General features: G+C 47.7%; 1 protein-coding gene across 4 annotated transcripts in view; it reads left to right on the top strand.

Annotated features, from left to right (window-relative positions):
- The window catches only part of STK25 (serine/threonine kinase 25), a 1,190,884-nt gene that overhangs the window by 1,106,765 nt on the left and 65,631 nt on the right, over positions 1 to 18,488 (top strand). For 3 of the 4 annotated variants that reach the window (XM_069618115.1, XM_069618117.1, XM_069618114.1), the window contains exon 10: positions 2,189 to 2,325. In XM_069618115.1, the coding sequence (XP_069474216.1) occupies positions 2,189 to 2,325 (137 nt within the window). Of the gene's footprint in view, positions 1 to 2,188; positions 2,330 to 18,488 lie in introns of those variants that run through there. The other variant, XM_069618116.1, reaches the window with a different exon arrangement.

The following is an 18,488-nucleotide window of genomic DNA, read 5'->3' as shown; positions in this document are numbered from 1 at the left end:
GCAGAGCTAATTTCTCTCTCCTAGTAAATTTAGTCTATGATAAAGTCGTGCTGTTATTTAATGCCAATTATCACCTGTCGTTTTGTCTCGCTGCAAACATCCTGCTTCCACTGCACTGTCTATAGTACACGGACCTTCTGTGACTTCAATGCAGTCAGAACAAAGGAGTCAAAGGGCCTGCCTACATCAGGAGGATTCGGGCAACTGGACTCGATATATTGATGCCATTTTGCTGCCTCCCACTCAGCGCTTTACAAAATTAAATTCCAAAAAGAGCTAAAAAGTGTCCAACCCTCAGAAGACAGATGTGTTTGTAAAATTATGTTTACAAGGGTGAATGAGGCATACTCGAGCTCCTCCACATCTCCAAGAAAATCACCCTGCAGTGTGCTATGAAGAGGCAGCAAGTGCCCTCTTCATTGACAAACATCTTCATATTCAATCCAGAAATTAAACGACTTTTCGCCGTGCTTTCTGCTCTGTCAATCTCATTTATGAGCCAACCGTCCTTTCCTTGTGCAATCTGTTTTCTTTGCAAATATGGGATGTCTTCTATCCTTAACTCCTTCCATGCTAAGTGGGTACACAGGATTTGGGTTTTAAATTTCATACACGTTTCTGGTGGACACAAAAAAGGACGTTTGTGACTGCTTCCGCAAAGAAAATCAACGAGAAACAGGGGCATTTGGTAGATTCATCAATTTAGTGCAGTCCAGTCACCTTTATATAGTATAACTTTAGCAACTGATAGGAAATGTTAAGGTATTAGCATCTTTGACCTAAAACATTTGACCTAATGACCAATTTGATCGTTTTTTGTACGGGTGATTTGGGCTTCAAGACAACTTGATTATTTTACAAAATACCAACCCTGGGTTGCAGTGGTGTCCCCTGCTCCCCATGTTTGATATTTCGCAGTTTCTGGGGGTGCGTGGGTGTCCGCTGCTTCCTTGAAATTGGAGGCTGGGGACAAAAAAAAATGCATGTGCATTTAAATTGGGTTCAGATCAGATAAATTGTGGTCAGTTTGCTGCGAAAAAAAATAATTCGGTCAAATACACCCAACCCAATGTTAATACACTTTTATTCTTGGAGACATATAATCAGGGCAATTGCATCGTAGTTCAAGTTGCACAACAAATAAACCATATATTTGAGGAAAAGATTTGAATATTACCGAATATTATTGGATCAACAAAATTCTAAGAAACTTGGGGAGCTTTTTTGGGATGTCAGGTGCTGATTTAGTTTGAGTCATGCAAGTGTTTTTGCAGTACTTTTTTGTCACTGTGTTTATTTGTATGGGTTGCTAAATTGCGGCTGATCATGTTTGTTAGTTATTTGAGAAAGTATACAATTGATAAATTGTCTAATTTATTTTGCATTTGTGGTACATTTGTGTTGGGACTGGATTGCTTTGCGTTTATGATAGTGCCTCGAGTCGGGAGATAATGGGCAGATATTTATGATTAGTTTGAGCTATTCGTCACCTATAAGCCGAACCTATTGCATTAGAGCACAGATTGGGAGAAATGGTTTTTGAGGAGGGACACCCAGCTTGTAGGTGGTGTTTGGTTATGCTAATCCCTATAGCTATTCCCACCCAGTTCCTGCACAGGCAAAAATCCTCCTAATGCGAACTCTTTGAGCTTGCTTTAACCAAGCCTTACCATAAACCTTTGCGCTCAAAGTGCCTGCCAGTGTTTTTTCAAAACAGGCTTCTGAGAGTTAATGACTTAATTGGAGCTGTAAACCAGCTACTGGTGCTATAAAAATGTCTTAACCAGGTCTGCCTTTACCACTGGCTTTATAATCACTATGCATGTCTTTCATGGAAGTCGTTAAAAACAAGCATTGGCAAAGCAAACGTTTTTGGCCTGTGTATAAGTACTGGGCATTTGCCAGACACTACTATTAGATGCCCAGGTACTAGCACCATTTTGCACCTGCTACCATCAATGGGCAGTTTAAACCACTACGGCAGTGGCTGACTTACTCATGCTTACAGAAAAGCCCAGGCTGTTGGCATTGTTAATGCTTGTTTTTATTGTATATATGTGATTTGGGACTTTAGCAAATGGTTGAAATTAGATGGGGGTCAATGTCTTGTCTGACTGTACCTCTTAGTTTAGGAACTATTGTACAAAGAGGCTATGAATGTGATAATAAGGCTTTTTTGCTTTTGCAGTTGAAAGACAAGAGGAAGCAGACTGGGGGAAATGAAAGTGTGATGGAGGAGCTTGAGAACGCCTTCATTCTTTCGGAAGAATCCTGTCCAGGCATTTCTGACAAACTAATAGCACACATGTTAGAGCGCGTTCAGCGGTAAGGTGGTCCTCCTTTGACAATAAATGAACTTGTTATAACACAGCTCTGCAAACTGATTCATATTGATATTTTATTTGTATCGCGCTCGTACACAAGTGTTTCAGAGCGCGACAAGGCAAGGGAGGGGAACAAGGGAGAACAAAAACAACGATTTTACTAGGCCCAGTGACATTGAGAACGTGCAATTGCATGGGAGAGGAAGAAAGGGAAAGTGCATGGGAGGGAGGGGGAGGACGAAAAGTGCTGGGCAAGGAGAACAAAAAATTAGTAATAAAAAAAAAATAAGAAAATAAGATCAACAATTAGTGGTAGTGTAGCCAGCAAGTGGCAAGTACTAGGTATAAGGCAGCAGATAGGGTGTGCCAGATAAGTGCAGAAAAACAGGTGGGGGATGTAGGGGTTTGGATCCGATTCCCAGTGCAAGGGGTTTCCAGGAGGCAGTGCAGGTGGGTGGCTGTCAGGAACGGAGAATGGAAGGTTTGGAAACGCTGGAAGCATTGACTTGCGAGCGCTCTAGTCCTCATTCAATATGGTGTCCGTACCTTTAAATTCTGACTCCTCCCCCAAACCGGTGCGTTGTATCTGTACACATAGCTCCGGTTCGTGTGGAACTTCGTTGGATATTTCTCCTTGCCGACCATCCTTGCAGCTACCTTTTGCCTTCCTTGTGCCTACCTTCTGTGCTCTACTTAATTTCTTCCCTTGTTACCTGTCTTCCGAATCTTGCATTTTCTGCGAGTGTTTCTTAGCCTCTCCTTGTCTGTTCTGCGGCTCCGCCTCGCTTGAGCTTCTGTACTACACCTCTTGGTTTCCGCCGAAGCGTATTCAGTTTAGTTGTTCGGCGTTTTCAGCCTTTCGTCTTCTCTGCGCTCTCGTTTCTCGTTTACTGCACACAATCTCATACTTAGCACTGTTATTTACGGGCATTTCTATCTGTTCTGTCTTCCTTAAGATTTACTTATTGGTTATTTGGGTTCCTGTACCTTTCCTCTGTGTGCTTCGCCCTACTGTCATCGCAGAGCTTTACGGCTCTCTCCGCCGGAGTTGTTGGTTAACTTCATTAGCCTTCAACTGCAGCCAGACTTCAATTCTCAACTCCTTATTGGAACCCATCTGGAAACAGGGTTTTTTCTGCCTTCGTGCTTTTCCCCTGATCTAGGTCTGGCTCCCTGGGGGTCCCTGCGAACAGGGTTCTATCTCTGCCACGGTGGCCTCCGGAGGAGCCCGACCCTATTTACACGAAAAGAAAGCCAAGACATCAAAGGACAAGACACCTGTAAGGAGGAAGGATCGTAAGAAGACAGAGTCGAATCCAAAGGAATCCGCCACAGAAGATTCAGGTGAGGAGGAAGGGGATAAGGCCTCCAATCTTGACAGTATACAACGCCCAATATCTACCATGGCATCGTTAGAACAATATCAAGAATTGGTAGCAGCGATGCAGAACCTTACTATGGAGGTCCAGGCTTTGAGAACAGAGAACATAGCCCTCCGACAACAGGTTGTGTTGCATCGTGATGACAGGGGAGACCTGCCTACAATGCCACTCTCCTTTGGCAAATATGATGGTCACCCGGGAGGGCTGAAGGACTTTCTTGACGCATGTACAGTGTATTTTGCCTTTCGACCCCATGCTTATGAGACTGCTAGATCTAAGGTCAGGTTTATCATTGCAAACCTAATGGGTAATGCGCTCTCATGGGCTACACCGTTTGTCACCGGAAACGAGTCGATTTTGGGTGACTATGATCGTTTTACGGAGGTGTTTAAAGAACGTTTCGACCGACCAGAAGTCTTCTATTCCTCTCTAGAAGCTATCCTAGATGTCAGCCAGGGAAACACTGACGTACAAACCTATCTGTCTCGTTTCCAGAGGCTGGCCGTCAAGGCAGATTGGCCTGATTCTGCTCAGCAAACCAACTACAGACGAGGCCTTCGTGATGAAATCAAGGATGAGCTGGCCCGAGTGGCGAGACCTGCGTCCTTTCAAGATCTGGTTACATTATCTCTTCAGATTGAGTTCCGTCTACAAGAGAGACGATTATAAAGAAGACGAACCAGAGGCGTTCCACAGCCAACCGGCCACCCCTCTCCTGTTCCTCCCACCAGAGCTACCCATCCTCCTGAAGAACCTATGCAGATAGGGGCAGCCCGAGGACCTCTAACTCAAGAAGAAAAGAGAAGAAGAAGAGAGGCTGGACTGTGTATGTATTGTGGCTCCTCGAAGCACTTATTAAGAGACTGTCCTGAGGTGCCACCTCGAAGACAGGGAAACTTCAACCCCCGATCTACAGCAAGGGAAGTTTCGGGGGAAGTAATAAGCACCCTTGCAACTACACAAGAGCAGTAACCACTCCGGATGACAACAGTCTAATGGTGTTTCGAGTTGACTTATGGCTGTCTGATGCAGGTCCCACAGAGGTACTCGCCATGCTTGACTGTGGAGCAGCAGGGAATTTCATCGACTCCAAGTGGGCGGCAGAACATTTTGTTCCCACAATATCTAAGGCCACTCCCATTCCGGTGGAAGGGGTGGACGGAAGACCCTTATCTTCGGGACCTATTACCAAGGAGACCATTCCGTTGAGAATGAGGTTAGGCCATCACGAGGAATTCCTTGTATTTGACCAGATCAGATCAGCTCATTTTCCGTTAGTCATTGGCATTCCTTGGTTAAGGAGGCACAACCCTCAAATTGATTGGACGGTTAACAAGGTAGTCTTCAATTCTACATTCTGTAAAACACTCTGCATGAGCTTGTCCTCGACGTCCAACACTCTAGCAAATGACCAAAACAGTACTCCAGTTCCAATCACAGTGGCATCAGTTCCCATCCATTATCAAGAGTTCTCAGAGGTGTTCCTGGATGCCGTTCCCCGTCAACTCCCGCCTCATAGAACAGAGGATTGCGGTATCGACCTGATACCTGAGGCGGTGGTTCCCTTTGGAAGAATGTCCCCATTGTCTCTACCAGAGAGGAAGGCTCTGAGAGGATTCCTCGACGCAAATCTTCAAAACGGACTCATCCAAGAGTCCAGATCCTCCTGTGGGGCTTCCTTGTTCTTCATTCCTAAAAAGGACTCAGCAGAGCTACGCCCTTGTATAGACTACAGGGGGCTCAACAAGGTTACCATTCGAGATAGGTATCCTATGCCTTTGATCCGGGACACCTTGGAGGCTGCACAGGGGGCGATGTTCTTTACCAAGCTTGACTTGAGAGGGGCGTACCACCTCTTGAGGATCAAGAAAGGGGACGAGTGGAAGACAGCGTTCCGTACCCCTTTTGGACTCTTCGAATACCGAGTGATGCCATTTGGTCTTGTGAATGCACCGGCCATTTTCCAAAGGTATATGGACAAGATTTTCACAGACATGCTGTTTGTGTCGGTGGTTGTGTACCTGGACGACATCCTCATTTTTTCCAAGACACTATCGGAGCACAGGTCACTGGTCAGACTAGTCTTACAGCGTCTGCAATTCCATCAACTACTAGTAAAGCCAGAGAAATGCTCATTTGAAGCTACGTCAGTGTCCTACCTAGGATATATCTTATCCAAAGAAGGTATCAAGATGGACCCCAGTAAGGTGAAGGCTATCAGAGAATGGAGAAATCCTGTCAATGTTAAAGAACTCCAAAGCTTCCTGGGATTGGCCAATTTTTATCGAAGGTTAATTCCCAACTTTTCGAACAAGGTACTTCCACTGACCTCTCTATTGAAGAAAGGAGTCAAGTTCGTTTTTGATGAAGGGCCCCAAAGAGCCTTCTGTTTTCTAAAAGAATGTTTTTCCACAGCCCCCATTCTGGTCCAACCGGATCAGAATCGACCCTACATTGTGGAAACAGACGCTTCTACAGGGGCGGTGGGAGCAGTTCTGCTTCAAAGGTCAGATGACGACTATGAACATCCAATAGCTCATTACTCCAAAACACTTACCTGTAGTGAACGCAACTACTCTGTGATAGAAAAGGAGCTATTGGCTATCAAGCTGGCTTGTCAGGAGTGGAGACATCTTTTACAGGGTGCTACTCATCCGTTTACTATTAGAACAGACCATCGTAACCTTCGGGTTTTACAACAGTTGGAATGTTCCAACGCCAGGCATGCCAGATGGGCATATTTTTTTTTTTTACAATATGATTTTGTAATCACATACTTACCTGGTACAGAGAACATGAAGGCTGATGCCTTGTCAAGAAGTCTTGGGAATACCTCTGGCTCCTACACGGGACACGAATTGGTTTTCCCTAATCTCAAAGTATTGGCTTCAACTGTTTCATTTCTTCAAGACCTAATTCCACAGTATCAGATGGGCACTGAGCTTCCGTCAACTGTAATTCAAGATAAAGACAGTTTGTATTATCATGAAGGAGCTCTCTATGTTCCCACTAAGAAGCTACAAATTCAGATACTTTCCTGGTGTCATGACACTCCTTATCTGGACATCCGGGAATCAGGAAGACATTGGATTTGCTACGGAGGGGTTTTTGGTGGCCGACCTTAAGAAGAGACGTAAGCCAGTACGTTTCCACTTGTTCGGTTTGTTCTTCCAACAAACACCGAACGGGAAGACCTCTGGGGCTACTGCAGCAAGAACCCTTACCGGAATATCCTTGGGAACACATCTCTACTGATTTTATTGTAGACCTCCCTCCGTCATATGGCATGACTACTATTATGGTGACAGTTGACTCATTTAGCAAACTCGCCCATTTTTCGGCCTTTAAACAGGTTCCTTCAGCCTCTGAAATGGCCGCAACCTTTCTTCAGGATATAGTCCGTCTACATGGTTTGCCCAGGACCATAGTGTCGGACAGAGGACCCCAATTCACCTCCAAGTTCTGGGCTTCTCTCTGCCAGGTTCTAGGGATTCACAAGGCACTCTCTTCTGGATACCACCCACAGAGCAATGGCCAAACTGAAAGATTAAATGCCAGCCTAGAACAGTACCTCAGGTGTTTTTGCAGTCCGCAACAAGAAGAATGGTATTGTTTCCTCCCACAAGCAGAATTTGCCTACAATAACTCTCTCCATACCTCGATCCAGATGAGTCCTTTCTATTGTACCTACGGATATCATCCTCAACATTTACCCTGGCTCAATCCTCCTCCTACCAAAATTCCGGCGATGGATGGGGTCCTACAGGACCTACAGGAGATACAGACTCGCTAAGGAAGCGCACCAAGCGAGTCAACTTACACACAAGAAATGGGCAGACAAGAGTCATACTGCCAATCCGAGCTGGAAGATAGGGCAGCTTGTCTGGGTGTCCACCAGATTTCTACCCAGATGGGTTCATAAGGGGAAGTTCTCCTCTCGCTTCCTTGGGCCATTTCCCATTCTTCAACAGATCAACCCTGTAGCATATAAGATCAAGCTACCAGAATATCTCAGGAAGGTGCATCCTGTCTTCCATGTCTCCCTTCTCAAAGAACATAAGGAGGACCCTTTTAAGAGACCTGTGTTCAAGACGCGTGTTCAGGTGAGCCTTCCGCCAGAAGAATATGAGGTGTCTCGTCTTGTCGATTCCAGATACCACAAGGGAAGGTTGCACTATTTGGTTCATTGGAAGGGTTATCCAGGGGAAGAGAGGACATGGGAACCTGTGAGCCATATACATGCCAAACGCCTTCTACAGAGGTTCCATCGCCTTCATCCGGGCAAACCAGGGAGTCCCCCGAGAAGACGGGGGTATACTGTCAGGAACGGAGAATGGAAGGTTTGGAAGCATTGACTTGCGAGCGCTCTAGTCCTCATTCAATATGGTGTCCGTACCTTTAAATTCTGACTCCTCCCCCAAACCGGTGCGTTGTATCTGTACACATCGCTCCGGTTCGTGTGGAACTTCGTTGGATATTTCTCCTTGCCGACCATCCTTGCAGCTACCTTTTGCCTTCCTTGTGCCTACCTTCTGTGCTCTACTTAATTTCTTCACTTGTTACCTGTCTTCCGAATCTTGCATTTTCTGCGAGTGTTTCTTAGCCTCTCCTTGTCTGTTCTGCGGCTCCGCCTCGCTTGAGCTTCTGTACTACACCTCTTGGTTTCCGCCGAAGCGTATTCAGTTTAGTTGTTCGGCGTTTTCAGCCTTTCGTCTTCTCTGCGCTCTCGTTTCTCGTTTACTGCACACAATCTCATACTTAGCACTGTTATTTACGGGCATTTCTATCTGTTCTGTCTTCCTTAAGATTTACTTATTGGTTATTTGGGTTCCTGTACCTTTCCTCTGTGTGCTTCGCCCTACTGTCATCGCAGAGCTTTACGGCTCTCTCCACCAGAGTTGTTGGTTAACTTCATTAGCCTTCAACTGCAGCCAGACTTCAATTCTCAACTCCTTATTGGAACCCATCTGGAAACAGGGTTTTTTCTGCCTTCGTGCTCTTTCCCTGATCTAGGTCTGGCTCCCTGGGGGTCCCTGCGGACAGGGTTCTATCTCTGTCACGGTGGCCTCTGGAGGAGCCCGACCCTATTTACACGAAAAGAAAGCCAAGACATCAAAGGACAAGACTCCTGTAAGGAGGAAGGATCGTAAGAAGACGGAGTCGAAACCAAAGGAATCCGCCACAGAAGATTCAGGTGAGGAGGAAGGGGATAAGGCCTCCAATCTTGACAGTGGCAGGGTGAGTAGGTACCTGGGCCCGAGAGTCAGAGGATGACCAGGTGCACAATGCCGAGATAGCACAGATCAGCAGGGGAGAGGAGGAAAGAAGGCAGAGGCAAAGAGGAAGGTCTTGAGGTCCTTCCGTAACCGGGGATGGTTCTCTTCAAGTTCAAGAGTGGCAGGGAGGCTGTTCCAGAGGGAGGCCCCAGCCAAAGACAGAGATCTACCCCCAGCTCGAGTCTTAGAAAAACGACTGACCCTGAGGGAGTTGGAGGTGGAGGAGCGAAGAGCTCGGGAGGCAAGGTATTTACAGAGGGAGTGCTGAAGGTATTGGGCTAAGGCCCCAGAAAGCCTTGTGGACAATGCAATGGGTCTTGAAGTTAATCCTTGCAGCCACTGGGAGCCAATGGAGAGATTTCAGGGCTGGAGAGATACGATCCCAGGGCTTGAGGCCAAGGACAAGTCTTGCAGTCCTGTTCTGGATAAGTTGCAAAGGGCGAAGTGTAGAAGCAGGTAGATTTAGAAAGAGGCTGTTGCAATAGTCCAACCTAGAGAGAACCAGGGCTCGACCAGAGACAGTGAGCTTCTGGGGGAAGGCGAGGAAAAGCAGGGTAGAGGAGGAGAGAAGGATTCACAGTAGAGGTGCTCAAGATGCCCGCTGGAAACTTTGTTTTTAGCCTAGCAGGTGTTGGTTGTAGATGTCAATTTTCCACCCACAAGTACTTATCTAGAAGACTTATTTGCAAGACCAGTCTATTTCACATTTTAATGTAACTCAGGTAAGTTGCTGCAAGTTAAAGTATAGAAATCGGGAGAGAATGATGATTTTCCTAAATCCAGTCACTGTAAAGATTTTATTTTTTAACCATTTTTATTTTTGGTAGAAGCCTAGTCAATTACAACATATAATCATTATACTTTGTTAACACAATGCAAAAAATCAAATTTTCATTTAGAGTTAATGTCACCCGATGTTGTGTAAATTCCCTCCAATTTCTTTTAACTATAAATTATTTTACTTTCAACAAATGTTCAAGAGTATAGCTTTTGACGACAAGAGTCTGTGTCATAACTTCGTAGTCTGCTGCTATACAACAGAAATTTTCAGTTTTATCGATTCATTCTTAATTTTATTTCTTCACCCCCTACCCAGGTCCTTTATCTCTAGGTTCCAGAGTCTTTTGACCTTTCCGTTAATCCGTCCCCATAAGAGGATTACACTTCTTTTGTGTTCCTGGCTGTCAGGGGGTATAACCGTTTTGGGAATCTGAGGTTTGAAGAAACAAAATGTGTTAGCAAACAGTATTTAATTCATAACTCCCAGGATATATGTTTTGACTCAGTTCAGTGAATATGCAGGAAGTCCACAGTCTTATTGGAAAAACTGACTTGTAGTCTCTAAGTCACTAGGCTCAAGTTTAGGAGCAAAGCATATTCCTCTGATTTTTATCAGAATTGTACATGTTCAATCATGATTTCAAGTACGAGGTTGATTTCCAGACTGACTGCAGACACAATGTGCCACAGATTGTTTTTCCCCTGGAAGGTCTTCAAATAGAACTATTTGGCAAGTGTCTATATGTTCTAGTTATGAACCAGTTTTGGTTTCGAAGGTTGCCACTTCTTCTGAGAAGTCCGACGTTGTCAGGCCTCTGAAGCAATGGGAAGGAAAAAAGCTGAAACTTAAGATTCATCTGATACCATTAAGCATTAACAAGCTGGACAGATAATAATGTGGCTGTGGCTCAAAAAAAGTCAGTCTTGGAGTGGAAAGAGTACTTTTCTGTCCCACCGTAGCATTCCTTGTTCTTTTTTTTCGTCGTGCTGATTCTTTCTCTCTTTCTTCGCTCTGGGTTGTTAGGTGATCGATATATTTCTGAGGTTGCGTGGTTTATAGAAATGGGCTTCCCTGTCTCCGACCAAGTCTCTAAACGGGGACCATATGGATAAGTATCTCTGGTAAGTCTCTGTTCTTATGGCAGTTACCTTTTCCATTGCCATTACTCCCCATATTTTCACCCACCACCATTGTCGTTGGGCCCTCTGGCGTTTTCCACCTTTGTGCCAATGTCATTTGTGCCGCCGATAGTAAGTGTGTTATTAGAGTGGATATATGCCCTGATGCCGCATATATACCCTCTGCCTCCGCTCCCAACAGGATCACTTTAGGTGATAGTGATAGTGGTAGTTCTCTGCCAGTAATGTCTTTGATGTGTCCCAGTATCTCCTTCCAATAGGTAATCGCCTTGGGTCATGTCCACCACATGTGGAACAGGTCTCCTCTTCCTCCACATTGTCTCCAACAGTTTGGGGGATATTCGGAGTTTATTGTGTGTAGTCTGTGGGGGGACATGTACCATCTGTAGCATAATTTATATGCAGCTCCTTTAATTGCTGTATATTTGGAGGATCTATGAGCTCTCATCCATATCTGGTCCCACTCTCTTTCCGTTATTGGCTCTCTTATATCTTTTTCCCAATTCTCTTTATATCTTAGGTTGTCTGTTGGTTGTGCTCCATCGAGTAGCCTGTAAATTCTAGATATCCTTCTCTCTGGTTTCCCCTCTTGCATTGTTAGTTCCAAGCCTGTTAGTGTTCTTGTACCCGCTCTTTTCACTGATGGGTGGGAGATCCAGTGTCGTATTTGCATGTATCTGAACCTTTCATTTTCCCCCAGATCGAATTTCTTTTTTCTTTCTAAGAAAGGGATTGGGTCACCTTTTGGTACATGTCCTGCAGTGTTAGGGTGTCTGCGCCTTTCCACCCTACCCAGAAATTCTTCTTCAAGCCTGGGGTGAAATCGATGTTATGTGCTATTGGGGATAATGGGCCCAACCCTCGTTTGATCTTTTTCATTTGTATGGCTCTGTCCCAGTTACTCAGGGCTGTTTTAGTAGCTCCTAGTAGTTTTCCTTCTGTTTCCCGGGTCTTGGGGTTCAGTGCTAGGAGCGCTGTTATCGGGATCTGTGTGGATGCTTGTTCTATGGCTCTCCATCCTCTGGTGTCGGCTGGGTTAGCCCACTGTAGTATGGGGGCCAAGTGCGCTGCCATGATGTATCTGCCCAAGTCTGGAACTCCCAGGCCCCCCAGGAGCGGAGGACGGGTCAGTATACGTCTCTGTATTCTGGGTCTCTTTTTTGCCCATATGAATCTAAATACTGCGTTTTGAAGTTCTTTGATCATCTGTGGCGGGATCTCCACGAGTATTGAACTGGTCACATATAATAGGCGGGGGAGAAGGGTCATCTTTACCGCTGCTATTCTGGCAAACCACGACAGTTCCTGGTTATCCCATCTCAGTAGGTCCGCTTGTAGTTGTTTCCAAAGAGGGGGGAAGTTTGATTTATATAAGTCCTCAAATTTCTTTGGCAGGTGAACTCCCAGATATTCTAGAGTGTTTTCCTCCCATCTCAGGGGGAAACTCTGCATCATGCCGTTTATTGTATTTGCGTCCTCCGTTATGTTTAATGCCTTTGATTTATTGTAGTTGATTGTGAATCCGGATGTGGTGTCAAATTCCTCCAGTGTTTCAACGGCTCTCGGTAGTGTGTTCTTAGTGTCTCCCATATAGAGCATCACATCGTCAGCGTATAATGCTATTTTCTGCGGGGTCTCCTTGATTTGCACTCCTTTTATGGCGGGGTCTCCTCTGTACCGCGCTGCTAATGGCTCCATAGCCATTGCAAATATTAGTGGGGATAGGGGGCAGCCCTGGCGTGTACCCCTCCGTATCTCCACTTGTTTTGAGTCGCGGGTGTTTATCTGGAATGATGTTGATGGGCGTTGAGTTTGCCAGGATCATCCTGCTAAATTGTGTCCCGCATCCGAATTTCTCCAGGATCATCCGAAGGTACTCCCAGACCAAGCTGTCGAATGCACGTGAAGCGTCTAGGGCCGCTATTGCAAATTTCTGATTTGTGCGTCTCCCCCATTCAATTACATTTATGGCTCTTCTGACGTTATCTTGGGTGTGACGTCCCCTAACAAAAACTGCTTGATCTTCGTGGATGATATCTGGGAGGATCAGCGATAGTCTATTCGCTAGTATCTTTGTGTATAGCTTTGCATCTGTGTTTAGGAGTGGTATCGGGCGGTAACTTGAACATTCGGCGGTATCCTTGTTTGGTTTCAGCACACGGATTGTTGATGATCTTGCCATATCTGGGGAGATCGATCCAGTCTCTCTGATTGTGTTGAAAAGTCGGGTGAGGGGGCCTAGTAGTTGTGTTCGGAATGTTTTGTAGTACGCATTTCCGAAGCCATCTGGGCCTGGGGTCTTGTTCCTTGGTAATGAAGAGATGGCTTTGTTGATTTCTTGGGCTGTGAATGGCCTCCCCAGGATTTCTGTGTCCTTGTCCGAGATTTGGGGTAGATGGGTAGCCAGTAGATACGATTTTCGGTCTGTCGCATTTAGGTTTGCTCCCTGTAGTAGTTCTTCATGAAACCGGACCATTATTTCCTGTTTCTCTTCCTCTTTTGTGATCATGTCCCCTTTTTCATTTCTTAGGGCGGCTATATAGTTACGGGATTTCTGTTTGTTTAGTTTGGCCGCCAGGAATTTGTTTGCCTTGCCTCCGTGGACGTAGTAGGATTGCTTAGTGTTAAGCAACATCTGTGCTACCACATCCGCAGTGTGACCTTCTATTTGGGCACGAGCCTTCTTTAATTCTCGCCAGGATTTCTGCATTTGTCGGGACTTGTGGTTTTTCTCTGCCTCTATTAGGGCTAGTTCCATCCTCCAGGTTAATAACGCCCGTTCCCTACAGTATATTGCTGCCTGGGCCATGAATTCTCCTCGGATTACAGCTTTCCCCGATTCCCAGACTGTTTTCCAGTCAACCTCGCCGTTGTCGTTCTCTTTAAAATAGTTGTTTATAGTTTCCTCCATGTGTGCCCTAAGCGCTAGATCGCGCAGGATCAGGTCGTTGAGTCTCCACGGCGGGCGTTGTTTGTTTTCCCCTCTGTCTATTTCCTGGCTAAACAGTACTGGGGCGTGGTCCAAAATGTATTGTGTTCCTATTTCCACCTTAGTCACTTGGGGGATTAGAGTTGCTGAGACCAGGATCATGTCTATTCTGGAGTATCCTCTGTGTACTGCAGAATAGTGAGTGTATTCTCTCGTGTCTCCTTAGAAGCGCCAGGTCTCGATTACTTCTAGCTCTCTGAGGAGCTTTCCCAACGCCTGTCTGTTTCTCTGGTCGGCTACTGTAGGGGGCAGGGTTTTATCGAGGCTAGGGTCCATTATGCAGTTGAAATCCTCTCCTATGATCGTTTGGCCTTCGCACCAACTCCCTATTTTCAGTAAGAGCTCTGTGATGTATCGGTCTTGTTTGTCGTTAGGGGCGTATATTGCCAGGATCGTGTAGGTCTTCCGTTTGATAGTTCCCTTGATTCCCAGGTATCTCCCTTCAGTATCACTAATTATCTGTTTGCGGAAATTCAGTCCCTTGGCCAACAGTATTGCGACCCCTTTTGTTTTCGAGCCGCTGGAGGCGAAGTATTGTTGCGGGAATGCCTTGTTACGCATTCTTTTTTCATCCGTTTTCAGGAGGTGGGTCTCTTGCAGGATAGCTACCTTTGCAGCAACTTCTCGAGCCTGTTGAGAATCGCTCGTCGTTTCCCGGGGGAGTTCAGCCCTTGTACATTTAGCGAGACGATCAGTGTCTCTGCCATTTTTGTACGGAATATGTTTGTTGCTTCTGTCTCTTAGTGTGTTTAGTTTTGGGTTAGTTTGAAGTGGCCCACCTGCCGTGGTCAGGTGCTTCCTCCGTGTCTCCTCCAGTCGCTTCTTTATTTAGTGTCTTCTTCAGGGTGTTTCGTTCGTGATATTTGAAGGGGCCTGTCAGTTTCTTTTCTCTGTTATGTCTTCTTTTCCTTTTTGATGACCATTCCCATTGGTTGTTTTGGCTGCTGGGTGTGCTATTTTGTGGGCTAGTTCCGGTTTGGCTTTGTTCTTCCTCAATTTGTAGTAACGCCAGGCCTTCCTCGCATATGCTGATCCTTCTTTGTTTCCCTTTCCAGGGGAAGGCTAGTCCAAAGGGGAATGTCCATCTGTATGCGATTTGTTCAGATTGAAGTGCTTTTGTGATTGGTTGCATAAGCTTCCTCTTATGTAGGGTAATCGACGTTCGGTCTTGGTACAGTTGGATTCGCCCTCCATTGATTGTTAGTTCTTTGTGGGTACGTGCAGCTCTCAAGATGTCCTCTTTCAGGCTATAAGAGGTCTGGCGATAAGAACATCTGTAGGTCTCACTCCCGGTTCATTCCTTTTGGGGCCCACTCGGTGGATTCTGTCAAATTCGAATCTCTCTTGGGGGGCGGGCGTCGTTCAGGATGCTGCTGAAGCAGTGTTGCATGGTGTCCTGTAGGTCTTTATCCTGGATCGTTTCTGAGAGGCCCTTGACCCGGCCCGGACCCGGATCTTCGTGAGCGATTTTCCAAATCTTCGGTTTGGATCTCTAGGTTATTTGTAGCCCTGGCAACTTGGTCTAGCAGGCCATTGTATTGCTTTGCTTCCTCTGTCATATGTGAGAGTCCATTTTCGAGTGTGTCCACTCTGCCTCCAAGTTCGTCTATCTCTTGTCGAACCTCTTTCAAGGACGTCTTCAGCTCTTCTTTCATTTTTTCTAGTTGATTCTGGAGCGTGTTTGTTATCCTGGATTCCATGCCCCTAAGGCAGTCAAGTAGTTCTTCCTTATTTATAGACATGTCAGAATTGTTAGGCGTCGTTGATTCTCCCTGTTCCTGAGGTTCTTGAGGGGCACTTTGTTGCGTTGTGTTCCAGCAGCTTTCTAGCAAGCGAGTTTGATTTTTCGCTGGTGTTTTGGTTCTTGCTTGTTTTCGTGGGTCTCCTCTAGGGGATGGCTCAGTCAGAGTCGCGTATGGTTCGCCTTCACATGGGTCGGACCCCTGCCATGGGCCGAGGACAATGTTGATTGCTTTTGGGAGGCAGGCCTCGTTTAGGTAAAGCTTATTTGCAAGGGTAAGTTGTCTTGTGGCCTTCTAGCACCCCAAAGCAAACAGTGTTGGTGGAGGAGCTATGGTCCCCTCTCTCGTTGGGACCTCTCGTGGTCCAAGCACAATTGTCCCCAGTCTTCAGGGTTAATCACAGGTTTATCTGGAGATGTGTGATCCTGTAGGACAGGGACAGTTTATTTTCGGGCCAGGGGTGTTGGAGGTGCGGCAGTTGTTGGTGCTGTGGGCCAGAATTGCTCCTGTAATCCACATGTTCCACCCACGTGCAGGCCTAAATTATAGCCAAGTGCAGGCCCAAGTATGTAAAGTTATAGGCCCCTCGTGATATCAGTTGCTGTTGGGTTGTTCCACCAGTGTTCCTCAACCACCGTCAATAGATGGGGTTTCAAGTTGTCGACAGTTTTCTGGCCCTCTCCTGGATGGACTGTATCCTCCCACGTATTATGAGAATGTGAGAGAAGATGTCGCTATCCGTGCTGGCTTTCTCCCTGTGGCGCTGGTTCCTACCTTTATAATGTTGGCGGGCCGCGTTCCGCTCCCAGTGCAGCCGCAGCTCGGTGTGCGCCCTCTGCGACTTTCCTCCACCTCGTTTGCAGGGCTGTGGGTGGATGTCTCTTCCATGGAACCCCGCCGCACTGCGGGGGGCAGAGGGGGAGTGTGGGGGTCCCCGGGCGCGCTCCCGCGTCTGCCCGAGGTGGCAGTAGGCCCGGCTGGTGGTGTGGGCCCGAGCCCCTTGCTGTTCGAATCTCAAAAGGGTGGGGGGGGCAAGGGGCCGAACACTCCTCCGCGCCGGCCCGGATCCCAAAGAGGGGGCCTCATCTGGAATCCAAATCCCCCTGCGCGCAGGTAGGGGCACCCACTGTAGTTCACCGAGAGGGCAGGTGTTGCGCCCTTAACTTTGCCCTCATGGAAATCAGGAGTTCATGTGCAAGTTGTTGTATTTGCCGAAGGGGCGAGGACGCAAGCCCCTCCACCCAGTGGTATCAGCTATAAAAGAGTTAGGGTGCATATGAGAGGGGAGGCCACGATGATGTTTCCAGAGGCCAGGGCCCCTCTGGGCTCAATGCAAGGGACTGGCGTAGTTCGATCCATGCGACGCTGGGGCTAGTGGAATCAGGCGTGTTGGAAGGAGGAGGAGCGGAGCCAGGGCAGGGCCCCAAGTGCAGTAAAGTATCAGGTACGGGGGAATGGAGCCCTGTGCTATTGTCTCGCCACGAGGCCGGGGGCTACTGGCAAGCTGTCTGTGGATCCCTGCAGGGTATGAATCAGCGGTGTCCCTCCTCGGGGGTGCACATGGGGCCCTCCACCTCCACGTACCTTATGGCCACAAGGATCTGGCTGACAATTGTGCGTTGTCGGGGGAGCGCGGCACCTGGTACTAGCTGGTGTGCCGCCGCTCCACCCCGTGTGTTGCAGTCTCCCTGACGTTGGGGGGGGGGGCCACAACCGGATCGCCTCCTCGATGTAGCACTGTCCCCAGGGAGGGTGGGCCGGGCAGGGCCAATGTAGGGGCAACCGCCTCCCTGTATCCGCGCTGGTCCAGCGCCCAAGGACCGGGACAAATCCCGGCCGCACAGTTCACTTGTCTCTTGCAGGCGAGGGGTGTAGGTCTTGTGCAAGTTTGTAGTCACGTTTATATCACAGGTGTGGATTTTCGGGAGCTATCCGCTGATTCTGAGTCCAATGTATCACGGGAGGGTGGGGTTGTGTGGTAGGGGCAGTGCTGCAGGGCCCCGTGGTTGCCCCTTATGTGTTCAGCCCGAGCAGTGTGACTAACAGTTCTTGGGTGCCAGCATATGGGTTAAGCCTGGGGGTGACTCATCCCTTCCTCGTTTGCAGATGGATGTTTCTGCTTGGAATGACCGTGGGGTTAAGTATTCATGGGGCACCACTCTGCAGAGGAGGGGTGGCTTGTGGAGTGTCCAGTACAGCGTGCTTTGCATAAAACAACTGTGGTGCGGGTAAATGTGAAGCAGGGTGCTTTATGCGTGACAAAAGTTTGATATATCAAATGCTGAAGGACTTCAGCAAGGGTCCCTGTGCCACTTATGAATCGGCATCTCCTGTAACTGGAACCGCTCCGAGCACCGCCCCCACACGGCACGTATGTCTGCCTATGAGCGTCCCCGGTGCGGGCCCGCTCCTCGTTCTACACTTCAACTGCGAGGTGGATGCAGCGGTGGGCTCCCGGCGTGGAGGGGCCTGGGCTGCCTCTGGGGGGGCCGAGGCACACTTCAACCGTCCTGCGAGGTGAGTGCAGCGACCGGGCTCTGGCGTGAAGGGATTTGGGCTGCCCCGGGGGGGGTGCAAGATACGTGGCCGTCAGTCTCGGCACTCTGAGCTGTGCCTGCTCAGTGGCACTCGTGTCACTTATATGGGCATAGCGTTGGGTCTGCAGGCGCTCTATGTTATACGGAGCGCCCGCGACCAACTCACTTGTGCTCCAAGGCCTCCACGGTGTTACAGATCCTCTCGTCTCCGGGCCCCTCCTCCTGCAGTGCCGTGTGCGTTGGTTGTCTGCCCCTTTCAGCAACGTGGCAGCTTTCACACAGCGTATCTCCGTCGCGGCAGCAGTGATTGAGCTGAAA

This window comes from Ambystoma mexicanum, chromosome 10 (genome assembly GCF_040938575.1).
Source record: "Ambystoma mexicanum isolate Mex_15411 chromosome 10, UKY_AmexF1_1, whole genome shotgun sequence".
Lineage (NCBI taxonomy): Eukaryota > Metazoa > Chordata > Amphibia > Caudata > Ambystomatidae > Ambystoma > Ambystoma mexicanum.
This window is presented reverse-complemented; position numbering and strand designations above follow the sequence as displayed.